This window comes from Talpa occidentalis, unplaced genomic scaffold (assembly GCF_014898055.3).
Source record: "Talpa occidentalis isolate TD23 unplaced genomic scaffold, MPIMG_talOcc4v2.1 talOcc4.4, whole genome shotgun sequence".
Lineage (NCBI taxonomy): Eukaryota > Metazoa > Chordata > Mammalia > Eulipotyphla > Talpidae > Talpa > Talpa occidentalis.
In genome coordinates, this window is record NW_023604295.1 from 31,623,630 (window position 1) to 31,643,495 (window position 19,866).

General features: G+C 35.9%; 1 protein-coding gene across 2 annotated transcripts in view; it reads left to right on the plus strand.

Moving 5' to 3' along the window:
• VPS8 (VPS8 subunit of CORVET complex) overlaps positions 1-19,866 on the plus strand; it is a 193,988-nt gene that overhangs the window by 58,541 nt on the left and 115,581 nt on the right. For both annotated transcript variants that reach the window (XM_037525229.2, XM_037525228.2), the window contains exons 19-21: positions 145-191; positions 1,145-1,234; positions 13,773-13,819. In XM_037525229.2, coding sequence (XP_037381126.1) covers positions 145-191; positions 1,145-1,234; positions 13,773-13,819 — 184 coding nt within the window. The remainder of the gene's footprint in view (positions 1-144; positions 192-1,144; positions 1,235-13,772; positions 13,820-19,866) is intronic.

Genomic DNA, 19,866 nt, shown 5'->3' on the forward strand with positions numbered 1-19,866 from the left:
GCATATTAGCTAATATTTTGATACCTAAAGATTGTTATAAATATGCTCTATTGTTAACACAGGTTGTAATAGGAGATCAGAAGAGTTTCATTCCTGAGGATGTGGGCTAACTTTGGTTTTGTGCTGGATTTTGCTTCTCTACAGGGTTGTCAGGGGATGCCAGTAAGAGAAAGGCTGTTGTTGCAGATCGGGTGAGTATTTTAATAGGGTTTTTAGTAGGGAACAATACAGATTTGCTTTTGGTATTTGCTAATATCTCTGGTCATATTTAGGTCACTGATTCCAGTCAAGGAGAGAACATATAAAAAAGCCAGTCAGATTATAATTTCCTGGTACCATCTTTAGTGCTTTTTAAATCCCTCATTACCCTTTCCCTGCTTTCCTCCCTCATCTGTAAAGATGGTAAAATAGCCAAAGACACAGAAAAGAAGCAAGAGAAAACCCAGGGAGCTGGATTATTTCCAAATATAAGTATAATCCATAGAAAATTAACATACATTAGTTTTTGTAAACTGATTAGTAATTATGAGAAATACCATATATGTAATGTTTGTATTGCCTGAGGTAGGAGAGAGGGCTGATGGTTTTATATATTATTAATTAGCATTAATCTGGTTAATGCTGCTATTTCCATACTTTGTTTTCCTAGCCTGAATTTGGTTGAATTCATTTACTATAGTTATTCCATCTCCTTTTTATTATGCAAATGCATTGGTAAAAATTATATTCTTGATTACTGTAAACATTTAGAAAACATGAGTAGAAATTGGTCACTCTTTAGACTCATGAATGATTTTCTCAGTATCTGCTAGAAGAACTGACTGTGTTCTTTAGGGAAATACCTACAAAAGAGAATTCCTGAAGAGCTTAACTTAATTTTTCATTTCCTGAGCAATATAGATACTATTGAGGTTTAGAGACTGGAGATGCTTATTAGGAAAGCTTAGCAAATTAGTACTAGCTCATTGGTTCAAAGAAATTAGGCTGTGGTTTGAAAAAATGTGAAGTAAAGCCATTAAAGTCTTTCATTATATTCTTAATATAAAATAACTTCATTCTGCATTACTCAGGATGCACACATAGATTAAGTATTTTAAAACTTGAGATATATTTTAATTTCTATACCAAGATGTTTTCCTTACAGATGGTAGAAATCCTATTCCATTATGCAGATCGAGCTCTGAAAAAGTGTCCAGACCAGGGAAAAATCCAAGTGATGGAGCAACATTTTCAGGTATAACTTTGCAAATTTTTCTAACAGACGTTGCTATGAATAGGTCTAATATTTTTGTTTGTTTGTTTTTTTGTGGATCAAACTGGCGCTGCAGAGGCTGCAGGGCAGCCTCACAACCCAGCGCTGAATAGGTCTAATATGAAAGGGCCTCTTTTATGTTATTTGAGGATGAGACTTTCATGATTAGGTTAAATGTCTTTCAGTTATTTCAGAGCTTCTGGAACATTATAAATAATTCAATTTTGAAATAACAGGTGTACAGTCGCATGGGAGCACATGAGTAACGTTAGTGCTTATCTATTAGAGTTGTGTGGAAGGAAAGGATATAAGGATGCATAGCTATGAATTGACACCTTACAGTGGCTGATAACTGGCTGAGGACTAACATTTGTATCAACTAACAGTTGTAGAGAGGTGTACTACCAAAGGTTCAGTTTAGTTCTCCTCCAAGCACCTGTGACTCAAGAATAGATCAGTTACCAAAGAAAAAAGGGAAAGAAAAATAGATGATTTCTAGAATATGCTAATCAATGAAAGACCTTTAGTTTTTTCTTGGAACTCAGTGCAAATGGAAGTCAAGGTACAGTTTGAAGACCTGTGTAGTATTTATAATCCTAGTTTTACTATAGAAGTGAATTCCAGTATTTGTTGCAAATCTTTGTTTTTCCTTCCTTGTTCCTAGAACTTCTTCTCTACCCTACTTGCTCTTTTAGCAAGTATTTGAGGGCCTAATACAGGGGTCAGCAAGCATCTTCTAAAAAGAGCCAGATGATAAAAATTTAGACTCTGCCAGGCTTGTAGCTTCTTTGCAGATCTCTGTCCATATTCTTTTTCAATTGTTGTTGTGTTGTTTTTTTTTCATGTGATTTTTTTTTATTTTTGGCTTTTTAATTTTGTATATATTTTACATCATTTTTGTACATCTTTGTCCCCGTACAATTCCCGTCACCCTTGTTTTGATCCTATGCTCTTCTCCTCACCCCGAAATGTGTCTCTGGTTTATAGTTGCTTGTTGATTTTGATTTTTACTTTATTATAATTATTCTTTTTCCTGATCCCTTATTTAGGTTTTCTAAATTCCTACTATGAGTGAGACCGTCCGGTATTTTCTTTTTCTTTCTGGTTGTTTTTAAAACAACTCTTAAAAAATATAAAAACCATTCTTAGCTGTGAGCCATTCAGAAATTGATTATGGGCAGAATATGGCCTAGGGACCAAAGTAAGCAACTCCTGATCTAATATGCCCTAGACACTGGGCAGTAGTGAGTAAAATGTACATGGTCCTTGCTATCTTAAATTTAGAAGGTTAGTCAAAATAACGTTTCCTGTGTGTATTAATGGAAATATTTAGAAGAAATGTGGGGATTTTGAACTACTAAAGAATAGGCACAACTTATATCTTTTTATATGTCCATGTGATAGTCATAATTTTAGAAGGTATTATTCACATTTATAAGTGATACTGAGGCATAGAGAGATTAATAACTTGTTCCAGGTCACATAGTGAATGATAGAGCTGAGATTGGAATTCAGGTATTTGGGATATACAGTTCACATCTGGCTTGCCATCCTGTACCACAAAGCATTTCTTACTATGCTTACATTTTCATGAGAACAGAGAATGATCATTAAAGTGGAAAAGTGCAGATAAGCATATTAAAGATATCAAGCCACCAAAGAACACTGTACGAATGTTCATCTAGCTGCAAATCCATTTGCTATTTACTAATAGTAATGTGAAATACAGTTACGTTATGATTATTCACATTTCAAGATCCAGTAGAATTATAACCCAGGATACTGCTTGAACAGTCTAAGTAACTTTGGATCAATTTTCAAATAAGGCATATTTGATTAAGCATGGATGCCTAAGTAGAGAAGACACAAATTTATTTCACTCAGAACAATATTCTTCTGGAAAAAGTGATCTTCAACTTGTTAGAGTAATGAAATACATTCATAATTGACCACAAATCTGTTTCAAGTGTTTCATCTTAAATATTTAATCATAAAATAATCACAAAATAAATAGATTGACTTTTAAAGTGTATTTTTAAAAAAGAAGAATGGACATAGGAAACTATCTGCTGATTACCCCAATGTGGTTTATGAACATTTTCCATGAGTTCATCTAAAAATGATGTTATACTCATTAACTGCCTCTTTGAAAGGAATACAAGGACAATGTATTCATGGAATGCCTATTACATAACATCTTGATTTCATGGAAGCATTTGTCTAAATTTTCCATTATCCTCATGGCTAAAGTAGATTAGTAAATAGTAAGTGAATTTGCAGATAGATGAACATCCTTACTCAGTGTTCTTTGGTGATTTGATATTAATTACATTTTAAGGATCTTTGACAGCCAAGTTTTGTCATTGATTTGGATAAAGATTTAATGAATCCAGATTCAAAATGATCTTGGTAGAGGGCAGTCAACATCATTATGAGATGAAATTAAACCATGATAAACATCAAAACTTGCATTAGATTGAAAAAATTAAATAGTGAATTGGGGCAATCTAGTGGGGCATGCTTTCAATTATGAGCCAATAGTGTGTTAGGCCCTAGATAAAGGAAAGTAATGAATTAAAACTGGAATTAAAACTTTAGATATTTTATGGACTGTTGATAGGATGGCGGAGGTTTTAAGAACAACATTAAAAAAATGAGCTGTTTGAGGAGAAAGTACAAGGAGACATGGATGCCTTCAGATGATGCAGGGCTGTTATGTGGGGATTTACTGCATTACTGCAGAGGGAAAACTAGTATAAGTAAAACATTAGAAGGATAAAAGTTAGAAGGGTTCTTTCCATTTAAAATGACCTACTGATGATGAAATAGTTCGGATTTAGGACCCCCCCACTGCTGAATGTAGTGAAATAAAGGGAGGCTCACCAGTTGATCAGGTGTGTTTTAAAAAGACTTTCTATGCTGGGAAGGATGATCTAAGATTCTGTATGAATATCAAGAAGCTGTCATTGGAACCAGGTTACCTCTAATCCAAGAAAGCTCCTAGTTAAGCCTGGTTTCTCTGTGAACACACTGAAAATTTGTATTTTACCAGCAGGTGGCGCTCATGCCTGTTGCCTCAATTTTAATCTTTACCTTTGATGAGGAGCCTCACCTTTTCCTTACAGTCAGAATATATGCCATTCAGTATTTCTGCTTTTTCCCCAAAGACCAACCAATATTTTGTCCTCTCTTAACTATAGAAGATAACTTTTATGATGTTTTTAACAGGTTGTTGCTTTTGTTTGTAATTTGAACCTATAGTTTATCTGTGCAGTAACTGGAAGGATGAAAGGAGTTAAAGTGTTCTCTGTCTCTTACATGAGGCTAGCCTTTTTTCTGGCCAATTCTTTCCTATTCCAGAACAAAGTCAGAGAGCAAACAGATCCCTCTTTGCCCCACGTCATCCCCTTATGGCTCTTGTTTGCAAATTCTTTACAGAGCCAAACATCTTGTAAGAATTGTCTTCATTTCCTCACATCCCTCTCATTCCATGTCTGCAAATTCTGTGGCTCCCTTTATTCCTCACATTATAGGTCTTTACTAGCATTCAACAGGGTTAATGACTTCTTCAAACAGTCTGTTTGTTTGGCTTCTCTGGTATCAGAGTTCTGCTAGTAGTGTTCTTAAACCCAGAAACTAGCCAGTTAATTATGAGAGCATTTTCATGTACTTTTGTATTATTTTATTTTGCTATCCTAATTTTTGTTTATAAAACAATGTAGAGGTATAAATAAACATGAGGGTTTTTTTCCCTTTAAAAAAACAACCATTTTTTAGAATCAATACAAGAATATGAAAAGAGGGGTACAGGAGGAAGGAAGAGGGAAAGAGAACATGAGGCATTTTTCATATGATATGTCAAGCTAAAAGGATTTGAAAAATAATTTTAGATCTTAAAAGTGAAAGCTTATATTGGTCATTTTCAAGCTTTCTTTCTAGCTTCACTTTACATTTCCATGAGAAGCAGATCGTTTTAAGGTCATCATAATGTAGCAGCTGTTAGCAGATATTTTTATATTAAGAGTTCATGCCAAAGAGTGGACAGACACTAAAAAAGCTGCAGAGTGAGGCAATGGGAACTTTCCTTGACTGATTCATGCTTCCTGCGATGATTTGAGGAATAGGAAACAGTGTTGGTATCCAGCTCTCTGCCTCATCTCTGAGGCTTGTTTAAAATGTTGTTTCTGGGGGAATTAGGCCTTTCCTAACTCCTGACTCACACCTGAATAATAAAGGGAAATACACATGCATGCACACAGGGAGAGACATCTATATCTATAAAGCTGCTCACAGTGTTTGTGTACTAATGCTGGAATACCAGCTGCCTAGCTCTGATAACTCCATGGAGCTTCAACTATCTGTCTGTGTGTTAAGTATGTGTATCTGCTTTTAATTGTGTGTGTGTATGTATATATCTTACATGCTAGGCTTTGTTAAAATATTTAATCATTTTAAACAATGCAGATTTCATGGTCTGATTGACTTTTAGAATATAAGTTATGAGGGCCTCCCCGGTGGCGCAGCGGTTGAGCGCTGGGTTGCGAAGCTGCCCGCGGCCTCTGCAGCGCTGGTTCAATCCCCGGTTGCTCCCCGGCCATCAGAGGAGGGTCCCACATGGCACGCAGACCTCTCCTGCCGCCCGCTGCCCCCCTCAGCAGTGTACTTCGGTCCTTCTGCCTGCTCTGCTCCCTGCTCTGGCTCTGGTGAATTCTCTCACCCTCCCACGCTTCTGACTGTACCCAGTGCTTGTATAAACAAAACAAACAAATAAATAAATAAATAAAAAACATGCCTCTATAAAAAAAAAAAAATAGAATATAAGTTATGAGAATTAATGCCATTGCACCCCAAAGCAAAGGAATCTGCATCTCCCATCTCATTTCTTTTCATATTTTCCTTATGAAATAAGGAAAGCCAAGATTATATCTTCAGTTGGCAGATGGTAAGATAGTTACAATGCAATAAAATGAACTATTTAGATACTCAAAACAATTGACAATCTTAAATTTAGGCTTTCTATCAGCTCAGTGTTCTATTTACATAGCCACAATGGCTTTTTTTAAAAAAATAAATGTACATAAATATCTAATAAGAAAACAGTTTTCTTTAGCCAATTAGGGACTGTGCATTAAAGAAAAGATTAGAGAAATATTTAATTTTTTTCTAAATTCTGGAAACCCCAAATTTTTGAGCTATTTCTTGGGGCATTCTGCAAGCTTTTGAGACTAGGAGTATATATTTTAAGAGAAATTATCTTAAAGCATATAATGCTCATTATATATGGTGAAAGATACTTGGGGTAAATAAGAAAAGCGCACACAGCATAGGCTAGCTTAAGGCAAAAGACTGAAATCTGTATGTAGTCCCTTGATCTGTCAGCATCCCAGAGAGGCATATATAGACCAGGACTATGCTGGATGGGCTAAGGGTTTTGCTTCAAGAGAAGGACTTGTCTTTCCTCTTCTCCTTTTTTCTAAGGTCTTGTGAGAGCAGCCTTCCAATGGGTTAACTAGGGTTAAGTAGGGTACCGACTCCTCAAGTGGTTATATCCTAGTGTTACGTGTAATGAGTGTCTCATTACTACTCTCTATGTGTGTGGCCTCTGTTGACACTGTAACTGGAGAGGCTGTGTGGCAAGTCGGCTTTTTGGGGGCTGAGGTGTGGATGCCTCAGCCTTCTACTTGCAGGCATTCCCCTTCCCCCAGCCCCAGCGAGGCTGGCTCTGGCCATGGCTCCCTGGAGCCAACAGGCCTATCAGCCTGTTCTGATCTGAGTGCAGGATGGGCTGGGTTTTCCCCTTTTTACACTTAGGATCCTAAATGGGCCAATCTGATGTGAGCTAAATCAACCAATCAGGTTCAAGCTCACTTCATTAGTTAATTATTTGCAATGGATAACAAGTTGATTGGTGTTAAACGGTCCAGTCAGACACTTGAGATTGAAAATGGTCTAGGGCCTCCCTGGTGGTGCAGGCAGTTGAGTGCCACACTGTGAAGCTGTCAACAGCCTCTGGAGTGTGGGTTTGATCCCGGCTGGCCGGCAAGAATCCCACATGGCGCGGCAGACCTCTTGCCTGCTGCTCCCCTCAGCAGTTTTTTTTGTCAGTCTGCCTGTTCTGTTCCCTGCTCTGTCTCTGGTGAATCCTCTCACCCTCCCGTGCATCTGGCCTGTGCCCTGGTTCTTGTATAAATAAATAAATCTTTAAAAAAAAATGAAATGGTCCAATCAGGCAATGGTCCAATCAGGGGACTCAGAAGGGAATGTAAGGCAGAGTAAGAGCCGGCATAAGGCAGTGTGCAGTCAGCCTCTGAAGAGAAAAGAGGAATTTGTTGGGCTACCTTCAAAGAAGTTAGCAGCCTGCGTTTGAAGAGGAAACATTCATCAGACTGCTCTCAGTCTCTGAAGAGAGATGCATCAAGCACTTGACTTCTGTGGGATTCACCAGACCTTTGTAGACCTTTGTGGACTTTGTAGACTTCTAGACCTTCACACCCCCATAGACCTTCACAGAGACTTGGCTGCTACACCTGCCTCTGTCCCTGCCTCTGACATCTCCTGCAAGGAGCACTGTCAGCCTTGGCCCAGTGTCTTGAACAGCTGACCACAGCCTCTGGTTCTCTGGCACCATGTCCTGTTGCTATTGAGTCCATCATTGCTGGTCCAGCATCCGGCCCCGCCTTAAAATGCTGCTGTAGGTTGCTGCATTGTCACCTCATATTTCATGAGTGGCCTTTGTTTGGGACTTCTGGACACTGCGGATACTATCTGGGCTGAGATAGCCAGCCACTTGTGGCCTCTAAACCTTTTTCTTTTTCCCAATCCCTTGCTTGTTAAATAAACCTATTGTTGTTGGACCCCAAGACTGAGTGGCCTTGCAATTGTGCATGTGGGTGAGAACCCACTGACACTGTCCTCCACCCTGATCACTGCCCATTGGCTGCCGCGGACCAGCCCAGCGGTGGCGGGAGATTGAGACAATCTCAGGGGTTGAATGAGAACGAGCAGAAGGTGGTCAAAGGAATTAGGGCGAGGGACGAAAGAAATGACACACAGACACACTCAAGGGAGAGTGAAAATCTGAGTGCGCTTTATTGGAATCAGCCTTCTCTTTTTATACATTTCCAAAGTCATTACCTCAATATGTTTTTCACGGTATGTGGTTAATCATACGTCAGATTTATCGTAAATGCAGTGAAACATGAATAACATAACATATTGTCTATTATTTATCAAGGAATCAAGAACTCATCGTAACACCCCCAGTGGAGGCTTTCTTTAACATTATGATTTCTTACTATGATTATACATTTTTGTCATATCTTTAACATTATATTTTTATTCTTTCTAGTACTATTTATTATTCCTATAGTTCTACTTGGTTACACATTTGCTAGAAGTCATAGAACCAGTTTCTCTCACCATAATTGAATTTCTTCAGTACAAGACCTAGACTATTAATGATTAACAACATGCCTTGGTTGTGTCTCAACATTTCCCAGACTTGTTTTCCATCAGTTATTTTCCATAGGTAAAAGGTGGGAACCATTAAAATCCCCTTGGGGACTGCGCCTGTCTTAGGTCGTCAGAAATCTTTTCTGATCTTACCCGTCATTGACTGTCCAGTCCAGCACACAGGGGAAGAGGGACTTATGTACTTTCATAGTACAGCTACTCTTATATTAACGATAAATTGTGGCAATGGTAACTTTGCTCTCTGGGGGAGCAGGAGCCCCCACAATTGGCACTGTCTGAGCACTCTGTTTTAAGAGTCTTTTAGCACTGTTTCAGAACTGTTTCAACACAAGAAGAGTGGGAAGAGTGGCCACGCTGCTCCTAAATTGAGAATTGATGAAAGTTTTGATTCTTGTAGGTCTCCTCTGACACCACCTTAGTAGGACCTTTTACTCTGAAGTGTAGGTGGAAATCCGTTACCTCCACTGGCATCATGGGGGGGTAGGAAAGGGTTTGTTACTGGTTCCTAGAGATTGAGAGGACTGACTTTCTATAGCTTTCTCTGACACTGCCCTGGTGTGGGGAATGAAGATTGGGGTACTTTATTACACAGCGGGCAGAATGGGGAGAGAGGGGGATTGAGGGAGAGAGGGAGGGAAATTGGCATACATGATTATGGAGGTTGGAAATTGAAAGTGTAACCTTGGATTTTCTTTGTAGAAAGATTTTTAATTAAAAATACAATTTCTTTAATAGATTATCTGTTTTGACTATTTCTTCTTCAGTGAGTTTTGGTATTTTGTGTATTTTTAAAAAATTGGCCATTTCATCTGTCAAATTTATTGACTAGAAGTTGCTCATGACAGTTTTTCATCACCCTTTTTCATAAAGGGTGAATCTGCAGTGATGTCATCGCTGTCATTTATTTTGTTGATTTCTAATTTAATTACATTGTGGTTGGAGAATATACTTTGTATGATAGGAATCTTCTAAAATTTAAAACTTGGTTTATAGCCTTAAGTATATTATCTATCTTGGTTAATGTTCTGTCTACTTGAGGAAAAAAATGTGTCTTTTGCTGCTATTAGATGGAGTGTTCTAAAAATGTCAATTTATAGACTTATTTAAGGCTTTCAAGTCATATGTGACACTTTCATTATTGTCTTTATATAATCTCAACCTTAATTGAAGGTTGAAAATACTCCCTCTCTGAAGAATTTTAGTGAAAATTTATATTGTTTTAAGTTGAAGAGGCATCTTAATTTTTTAATATGTGATTACTTTCCAGTTTTATTTCATTATGATCAGATAATGTCTTGTATACTAATACTACTTTATGGAATTTAGATTTTCTTTATGGTCAATATTTGGTTAGTTTTCATTAGTGTTCTTTGAGCACTTGAAATAATGTTCCTTGTGTGTTTTCACAGAAAAATAGTTACCAGAATTTAAAAATTTATTGTTAGATCTTCTAAATCCTTGCCTTTTTTGATCCATGCTTATTTTTCATGGAATATGAAAAGTTAAAGTACCCTGTTGATCGTACTGACTTCTCTGTTTTTCCTTCCATCTCTGCTTTATGAATGTTGGCACTATATAATTCAGTATGCAGTATATCATTATTTGGCATATAAAAATAGGAAATTTGTCTTTATTATGATTTATTTATTTAACATCCTTTCAGCCTGAATTGTATTTTATCTGATAGAGAAAGATCACAACTCCTAGTTTTTCTTTGCATAGTGTACCTTTGCTTATCCTCTCTTTTTCAGTCTTTCTGGATCACTTCATATTTTTGTTTGGTGATTGTTATATAGAGTTGAAGGGTTATTTTTGACATTTTAGATTTTTGCTTTTTGTGACTTCTACTCTGAAGATATTGAATTAAGCTAAATGTTTTTTGTTTATATTTTAAGAGCACTTTTCACCATTTGACCTATTATTTTATTTTTTAAGATTTATTTTTATTTATTTATACAAGCACTGGGTACAGTCAGAAGCATGGGAGGGTGAGAGAATTCACCAGAGCCAGAGCAGGGAGCAGAGCAGGCAGAAGGACCGAAGTACACTGCTGAGGGGAGCAGCGGGAGGCAGGAGAGGTCTGCGCACCATGTGGGACCCTCCTTTGGTGGCCGGGGAGCAGCCAGGGATCGAACCGGCGCTGCAGAGGCTGCGGGCAGCTTCGCAACCCAGCGCTCAACCGCTGCTGCCACTGGGGAGGCCCTTGACCTATTATTTTAAATTGGTGCATATATTTCCAATATTTAGGAATGTGTATTTTATTCCAATAAATTAACCTTACAATTAGTGCATTATATAGTACCCTTGATTCTCTATTTCTTTGGATATTGTTCCCTACTATAATTAAAATTAACCTATTTTTGCTTTCTTCTTTTTCAATTCCTCTTCCATCACCAGATTTTATCAGTTGACTTTTATGCTGTTAAACATGCTTTTGTTTTTCATTTTAATTGTGAATTTTAAAGGATGTAAGACTACCAACTTATCAATGAGGTCAGTGAATCTTTTCTACTTGCTACCACCTTTTTTTTTCTTTCTCCCAATTTGTCATAATATAAATCTTTTCCTCTCTGTCAGAGGGTGTCTGTTTTGTCATCCCATTACCTGTGTTTGTTTTAGGCTTATTTTTGTAGTTAATTATAGCTAATGATCATCAACAGTTTTTGCTAGTTTCTGCAGTCATTTTTTGGTTACTGAAGCAATTTCTTCAAGACAGACTCATGAGAACAGTGTTCTCTGAATTGTTATATCTTCAAATTGTTAGTCTCCTTCATATTGAAAACCTTTTGGCTTTCCTTAAGGATCATGAAAATATTATTCCATTGTCTTCTGGCATCAAATCCCCCTATGGGGAAATCTTAGACTAAACAGACTCCCCCCCCCCCCCCCGCCTTATAATTGATTAATAGCTTTTTTTCTGACTGTTGCTTTATTTTTGAAATCCAGTAATGACTGCATTGGGTCTTGCTGTAATCATTCTAAAGCCATTTTTTTCCTGGCAATATGATGTGTTCTTTCAATATGTAGATTTCACTCTTTTTTAGGTTCAGGAAAGTTTTATCTTCCCTGCTACTGTTTTAATTTTCTTGCTCAGGGATTTAATTTTCTTGCCCTTTTCTCCTCACATACCACCAAAATCTTCATCTACCACCCAGTTCTCTGCAGGTTTGATCTCAGTCATCACTGTAATTATCAGGAAGATAAAACATTTTGCTAAAAATATCAATGATAGCCTAATTACTAAATAAAATGTTTCCTATCTTATTCATCCTCAATGTTGCATTAAAAAGTGAGAATCACACCTTCCTTTTGAAATTCTCTATCTTATAGATGTCTGTGGCTGAGTGCTCTTCTGAGTTTTAAACCTCTGGGACCATTCCTGAGTTTGGATTTGTTTCTATCTTCTGACCATATCACAAATGCAGGTTTTCTTCAAATCCATTGTCTTTGGACAATTTTATTCATATACATTGTTTTCTCTCATGACTTAGAAATAGATGTTTCAGATTGCTATATCCAGTTTCTTGTTATAACTTCTAAGATGTTTCTCAAGTGTACCATAAGCCAGACTACTCTTAGCTTCTTCCTTTGGGCACCTTCTTCCCTCTTCTTTATCTCATTTTGTGACATCTTCATTCAAACGTCACTCAGTCTAGAAATTTAGGAGTTATTATAGACTCCTCTCTATGCCTTCTAAGCCACAGTCAATCTGTTACCCAGCTCTACAGTTTCACTTGATAAATATAATTCTAGTTGTCGGATTATTGATGACCAAAGGAAGCAGATGTGTGGGTCAGTGGTAACCATGTAATCCTTTCAAGATTGTAGGTCCTTCTCATATTTCTCCCTTTTAAATAATAAGGGTTCTTTGGTCTTGTTTTTGTCAAAACAGTGTTAGTATGGGGTATTCTCCAGTTCACAGTCTTTTTTCCCTTCTGATGGAATTAATCTGCCTAGAACCCTAGATGGCCTAGGATTTTTTTTTAAAGCAAATCATTTCTCTTTAGCCAGCAGAACAGGAAAGAGTACTACTCTTGGTTCCTTAACCATTTCCAGTCATAACAAACTATTGCTTCCTTTGTAAATGGTTTCTCTTGAAAAAGGCCAAAATTATAGGTTGTCATTCACTTGATGTGAGTCTATACAAGATGAATGTAAAGCAATCAATATATTATGAAACTGAGAAGTTAAATCAACCTTAAAATAACTGGTTTGGAGGATTGTGACAAATATGGGCAACCTTGATCACCTGATCCACCAGTAGCACCCATGGTATCCTATTATCAATTTTATGTATTTTCCTTTTTTTTAAGATTTTATTCATTTATGTAAGAGCTGGTGTACAGGCCAGAGATATGGGAGGGTAGAGGATTTACCAGAGACGGAGTGGGGAACGAACAGGCAGACTGACTGAAATACACTGCTGAGGGGAGCAGCAGGCGAGACAGAAGAGGTCTGCTGCGCCATGTGGGTATTTCCTGGCCAGCTAGGATCGAACCCGTGCTGCAGAAGCTGTGGACAGTTTCACAGTGCTGTGCTCAACCCGCTGTGCCACTGGGAGGCCCCAATGTCATGTATTTTCTTTGCAAATTTTCTTGAGAAAGTTGTGAGGTAAATACTTATTTTTCACTTAATGTTTGTTATTCTGTTGTAAAAGCTTTGTAAAGTTGTAATAGCTACATAATATCTTACTTCAATAGTAAATTTAACTGGTTTCTCATCTTGTGTATTAAATTCCAGCTTCTTTCTTTCCTCCTCCTGCTTCTTCTGTTATGGAGCTGATGTGAAAACTTTACTGCATTGCATTTTTCCCTTAAATATATTCAGGATAAATATCCTGATAGAGTTACTGGGTAAAAATGTCTCCTCATTTTTTAAGACATTTGACACATAGTACCAAATCGTTTACCAAAAGCATGGTATAACCTTATATTCTCCCATCCAGCTGGCAACATCTTATGCAAACCACTTTTACAAATGTGTTGTGTCTAGCCAATGGGCCCCTTGACAGTAGTTGGTGCTGATGCTCTTTCTGGTTTGTCTACAGGATATGGTGCCCATCATAGTTGATTACTGTCTTCTGCTACAGCGAAAGTAAGTATACATTGCCTGTCAGATTCAATTAGTTTGAACCTAGGTTGCCTCTTGTTTATATCATAATTTACTACTAAGAATTTTATGAATTTGACTGGATAGGTTCTTAAAAGAATATTAATTTACAAGAATTTCATTCTTTAACAATTTTTAGTCCATTTATCTAATAAAATCAATGTTTCCAAAATAGGTATCTTGGGTTTATCATCTATATGTTTGTGTGGCAGAATAGTGGAGGAGGAAATAGCTAATAAAAGAGCAATACTATTGTGTGACCTTAAAAGTAAAAGTGTATCATTCATGTGCTGTGTATATATTCTTATGAATTGTCACTAAAACACAGTATTTTATACCATCCTCCCAAATGGGCAAGATTCATTGTGTTTCTGCAGTCTTGGTTTTTAGAGCCTTTTTGTTTAAAAGAATTCAGTGTTGGGCCTCCATATTGGCACAGGGGTTAAGTCTCAGCACTAGCAAGCTGTCGCCAACCACTGCAGCATGAGTTCAAGCCCGGCCAGGGAGCTAACCTATTTGGCACAACAGACCTCTCCTGTCTCACCTGCTGCCCCCCTGAGCAGTGTATTTCAGTAGATCTGCCTGTTCTGCTCCCCACTCTGCCTCTGGTGAATCCTCTCACCTCCCACACCTCTGCTACACTCCAGTTCTTGTATATATAAATAAATAAATCTTTAAAAAATAAACAACAAGAATTCAGTGTTAACACTCTTAATTGGCTTAAATTGTATCAATTAACTAACCTGTTTTAGTTTATAGTTCTTTTTATGCTTACATAATAGCTGACTCCTTGCAATACCAGGTATTGTTCTCAAATACCTTTACATTTTTTTTACCTAATTTTTATTATAACTTATCTAATTTTTATAGCGGTAAGGTGTAGATATTATCTTCATTTTACATGGAAGGTTCTAGAGGCAGAAAATGATTAGATAACTTGCCAAAGCTCACTTGCTTTTCTTTTGAATAGCAAAAGTGAGATTCAGATATAGGCAGTGTAGCTTCTATACCTGTGCTCTTAACCACTAGCTTATATTCTTTCTTGAGTGGTGATAAATAAATGTGAGGATCCAGTGCAGATATCCCCAAATCTTATACAACATTGACTTAGCTCTTGAATTTATATATTTAGGTAATCTGAATCATAAAAGATTTGATCATACTTTGAAAGTTGTCAGTGAAGATTATCAAGAAGGAAGCTATTTGCTGTGTCAGATCTTAGATTAAGTCACAAAAAGCTACACCTTCTGCTTGCTTGGGGCAAGTGAACTATGTTGTATTTAGTGAACTATGTTGTATTCATGGTTTGGATGTTGTTAAAAACATAGCTTAATGTTACACATTGTCTTTTTTATCAGGGCCTAAGGGAGAAATTTCCCTTGAGTGTTAGTGCCAGAAATACCATTGTGTATTCTGAATGCTAGTTCCATGTAGCTTGTGCACCGTGAACTGTACAGCTAATTGCTATTTCCTGGAAAACTTATTGATATAGACTAACCTCACTGTAGATTTTCTTCATTTTCTCTTTTCCCACATTTCATACTCACCTCCCTGTTATTCATCTTGTATTTTTTAAAACAGTGTCAATAGTTTATGGTTCAGTTTCACATATTATTTCATTTATCCTTTATAATTGCAGTATAAGAGAGGCAGAAATTCTATATTCATTTTCAAGTGAAGAAATTGAGTTGTAGAGATGTTCCTACCACTAGTAACTATTGAAGTCAGCACAAATCTTCAAATTGAAATAGTTACAAATGAGATAAACTACCTAAAGGACTCAATTTTGTGCAGAATAAAAAGGTTTATCTTTATAAAATGGATTTTTCCTACCTGGCATGGTACCTGGCACAAAATTTGTCAATACCTGAAGGCTGAATTGATGAAATAATTCTGTCTCCTGGTTTGCAGAATAACAGGTGATCATTTTCTTGAATGCTTGAATATTCTTACAGTGACCTAAAGTTGAAATAACCCGGCTAGCCCCTTAAGATGAAGGATTATAGGGAAATAGAAAAGTATCCTTTCTTGCAGAAATATTTTGTGCTATTCCCAAAAACGTTGGATATAAGCTTTTCTTTTTTTATATAATTTGAAAATGAAGTATTTCCAACTTTATTTAATGTATTGACCAACTGAGAAGGCACTAATTTACTCACTAAATCATAGCATGTGACACAGAAGGTAAGAGCTGGTCTAGATTTTCACCAAATTAGGATGTTTATTATTTCTCCATTTTTAGCAACTTCTTTACTTGTTTTAATTTTTTCCCACTCAGCATATTTTCTTCTAGGGTTTGTCAGAAACAAATACAGTATTATTGGAGAGCACGGAAAGAAGTATCAGTCATATAGTATTCCTGAATGTCAAGGGGGAGTGAGATCTCCAGGGTCTTTTTCCAGACTCATCCTGGTTCTTTTTGCAGCACTCATCTGCCTCTACCCAACCTCTTGCTCTCCTAGATGCACTGATACATGTACTCTCTAAATCAAGGGCGTGGACATTCTTCCTGGACTTTGTGCATATGGTGTGGCTTCCTTCTCTCTCAATTCCATTTCCAAACGCTAAAGACCAGATTGTGCTAGATCCTGTTTCTGCTTTGGAAGCAAGTGTGTTCTCACTCACTTTCCTTTCTGCTTTCCCTGCTTTTAATACTTTGTACTTACCTGTAAGGGCAAAAGATACAGGCAACATTTCCAGTTGTATAAGAAAGTGTGGACTATGAAACTAGGCATTGGATCAAATGTTCCCTCTTGTTTACCAGATTTTGTGCTCTTGTGCTTGCTTACTTCTCACCAGATTGACTTTCCCTTTTCATTAGAATATTAAGATCCTATATATGGGCCTCTGCTCAGGAGAAAGTTGTCAAATAGACTATTCAATTAACTTTGATTCTTTGTTTCTAGGACAACTTTCAGTCTTGTTCCATTCCAAATATGCATGATTAAAAATATATTAGCTATAAAAGTCCATGTTTACGTAAACAGTTCAGTGTAATCACTGTTAAGTGGTAGTTTTTATAATCTTTTCTTGAAGTTGCCATAAAAAGATAAAATACGGTCAATTTCCTAGACTAAATTGAAGTCAAGAGATTGTAAAGATGTATGTAGCTTCATTCCAGTATCTTTCTTCCTCAACTGGAAGAAATTTTATTGTCAATTAGGTGATGTGTGTTGTTTTCAGTATTAGACAAAAGATACAAAATCTTGCAAGACTTTTTGTTGGACATGTAATCATTTGTTGTTTTGCCCATATAGCAATAGTCATGATTTCAGTTTATTTTGAAAATAAGTTTTGATACTTGAGCCGTAATCATATTTTGAATATTTTTAAAAATACGTGCTTTATGATTATGTTTGAATTGTATCTTAGTAAGGTTGTTATGAAACAAAACAAATGCAGTATAGAGGATTCTCACCACTTTGAGCTTATCACTGTAAGCAAATTATCTAAAGAGCAGCCATCGTTCAAATGACTAGAATCATGCAGAATATATAGAATATATATTTAATATAGTATAGTTACTAAATATATTCAGTGCATAATATTTCTGTTAAAATCAAAGTGAACCGGAAGTGGTCTTCTGATAGCCAGAGTATTTGTTCAGTCTTGTTGCCCAACATCAGATTTATTATTTGAGAAACAGATCTTCATTTTCAAGCATAACTGAGGAACTGAGTGTATTGAATACTGTTTTCTTGATAACTGCATATGAAATATTTTAATTTCAAAGTGGGGGGGGATGCCATGTCTTTTTTATTTATAACAGCTGTATTGAAATATATACCATAAAATTAAAATTCAATATTCACAGAGTTATACAACCATCATCCCAATTAATCCATGTCTTTTTAAAGGAAAACTTTACAAATTGTAATACTTTTATCAGAAAAGAGAGCCTTTTGAACATAATTTCTTAAAGTTTCTTTGAGCTTTCGCCTTTACAAATAAAGAGATCAACTAAAATCAGCTTTGAGTTTATCAAATTCTATTTATATTTAGTGGGGATGTATTTAATTGGTTCTGGCCATATATTTACAATAGGCTGGTGAGTGTTAGGATTTTTATGCCTCAGCTCCTTTCAGTCTCTAATTTGTAATTATCTCATAATCAAAGTTGAGTTCTTTACATTTTTGAAATTACAAAATTTATAACGCACAAAGTGAATTTAGTAATTTTGTCTATCAATTTAAAGTTATGAATGATAAACTCCAGATAATATCTTTAATATGAGTATTAACATAAAATAAAATTCTATCAAAAGAAGGCCTCTGATGGCCCTCTATTACTCAAAATAGATTTTCTGTTATTCTTTCTATCTGGAGTCTAAGTAGCAATTTTGAAGTTTTCCCTTCCAGCAAAGAAAGTCAGCTACCTGGAAGTGTATAATGACTAAATGTAGAAAGAAACACAAGAGCTAAAAAAATTTTTTTTTTCTCCCTTCTTCCCTGGTGTGCTGATAAATACTCTTCTAGTATAATGTGAACATATCTTAGGATTTTGTTTTATTTTTATTTTCAGGTAGAGATGCAAGTATGAGTTACTGAATTTTGTTTTTCTTGCTTCTTTATTATAGCCTCTGACTGGTTAAGAAAAGTATACAGTTTTACCTTTAATCTTACCAGCATTGCATGCTTCTGTTTGTCACAGGAGTGCCTTGTTTGTCAACTCTTATGCTCTGTTTACTGAATTTTTAGCTCTTTAATTCTCCGCCCTAGAGCTTTTTGTGCTGAACTAAAACATATAATTATCTTCCCTAGCATGTTTTTTTAACAACACACTACAGAGCACAAGGGCTAGCAAATATGACATTTTCTTTAAATTCATTAGAGTTTGTTACTCTTTGTCTTTCTTATGGTAAAGCTTCATTAATCTCAGTTTCTTTTGCTTGACTAGTAATTGGTAATCACAAAAATGTGATGGACTATTGATTGAAATGAAGCTAACAAGGAAAATGCTGATAAATATGAAGCAAAGGGGAAAATGATGAAAAAAATTACATTTGTGGATATAAGAAAAAAATAAATGGATATGGATTTTCCCTCCAGGATATTGCAAATACTGTTGATTAAAAAGTGGCATGTGGTTCTGGTGCCAGTTGTAGCCAGTCCCGTTTATCATCTGTCCCTTTCCAGGACTTCAGAGGAAGCAAGACCCTTCTCCCATTATACTTCTTTCAAAATCTTCCTTGACCTTCTTGTGAAACTTGTCATAAGACCATATAGCTCTTTCCACAATTGACATGATACACATGTAAAGAGGATAATCTTTTAGTAAGCAATAGATAATAATCCTAACAAGTAAATAGAATTAGCACAGTGTTTTTGTATTAAAAAAAAAGGGAATGAATGAATCAGTGAATGATACAAGCAAATGCGATATATAAATGGAAACAAGGAAAACATTTGATTTTTTTCAGTTATCAAGGAATTAAGAATAATGATGTTATTTAATTTATACTTGTTAAATCATCTGGAAAAGCTGCATAATTGTCTAATGAAACTGGTATGATTACTCATTAGTGGTGGCAGTATAAATTGATACTGTGATGCTTTTTGAAGATAATTTAGTGCTACAGATTGCTTCATCTTTTGACTTACGATAAAATTCTAAAAATGGGATGACTAAGGAATTAAACCTTCAAAATGGGAAATACTCTATATGTGGATGTTTACTATAACTTCACTTATACTAGTAAAATACTGGAAATAAGTGATATATGCAGTACTACCAGCATAGTAAGTAAATTCTGATGTTTCACAGTAGACAAAGTGGTAATAATTTTTAAAAAGTAGGTGGCCACTTAAAATAATATTCATTATATGTCATGTGAAAACAATTCAGAATTATATCTGGGATAAGTAACTAACTCTAAAATTATTTGTTGACTGTTTACAGAAGAATAATGAAATAGAAGTATTGAGTGTGGTGGCATTTAGATAAACTTAAAATGTTTGTTCCCAACAAAATTGTTTCCAGACATATTTTTTAAAATAATGAACATTTTCTTCTCCTTCTTCCATCAGTAACCA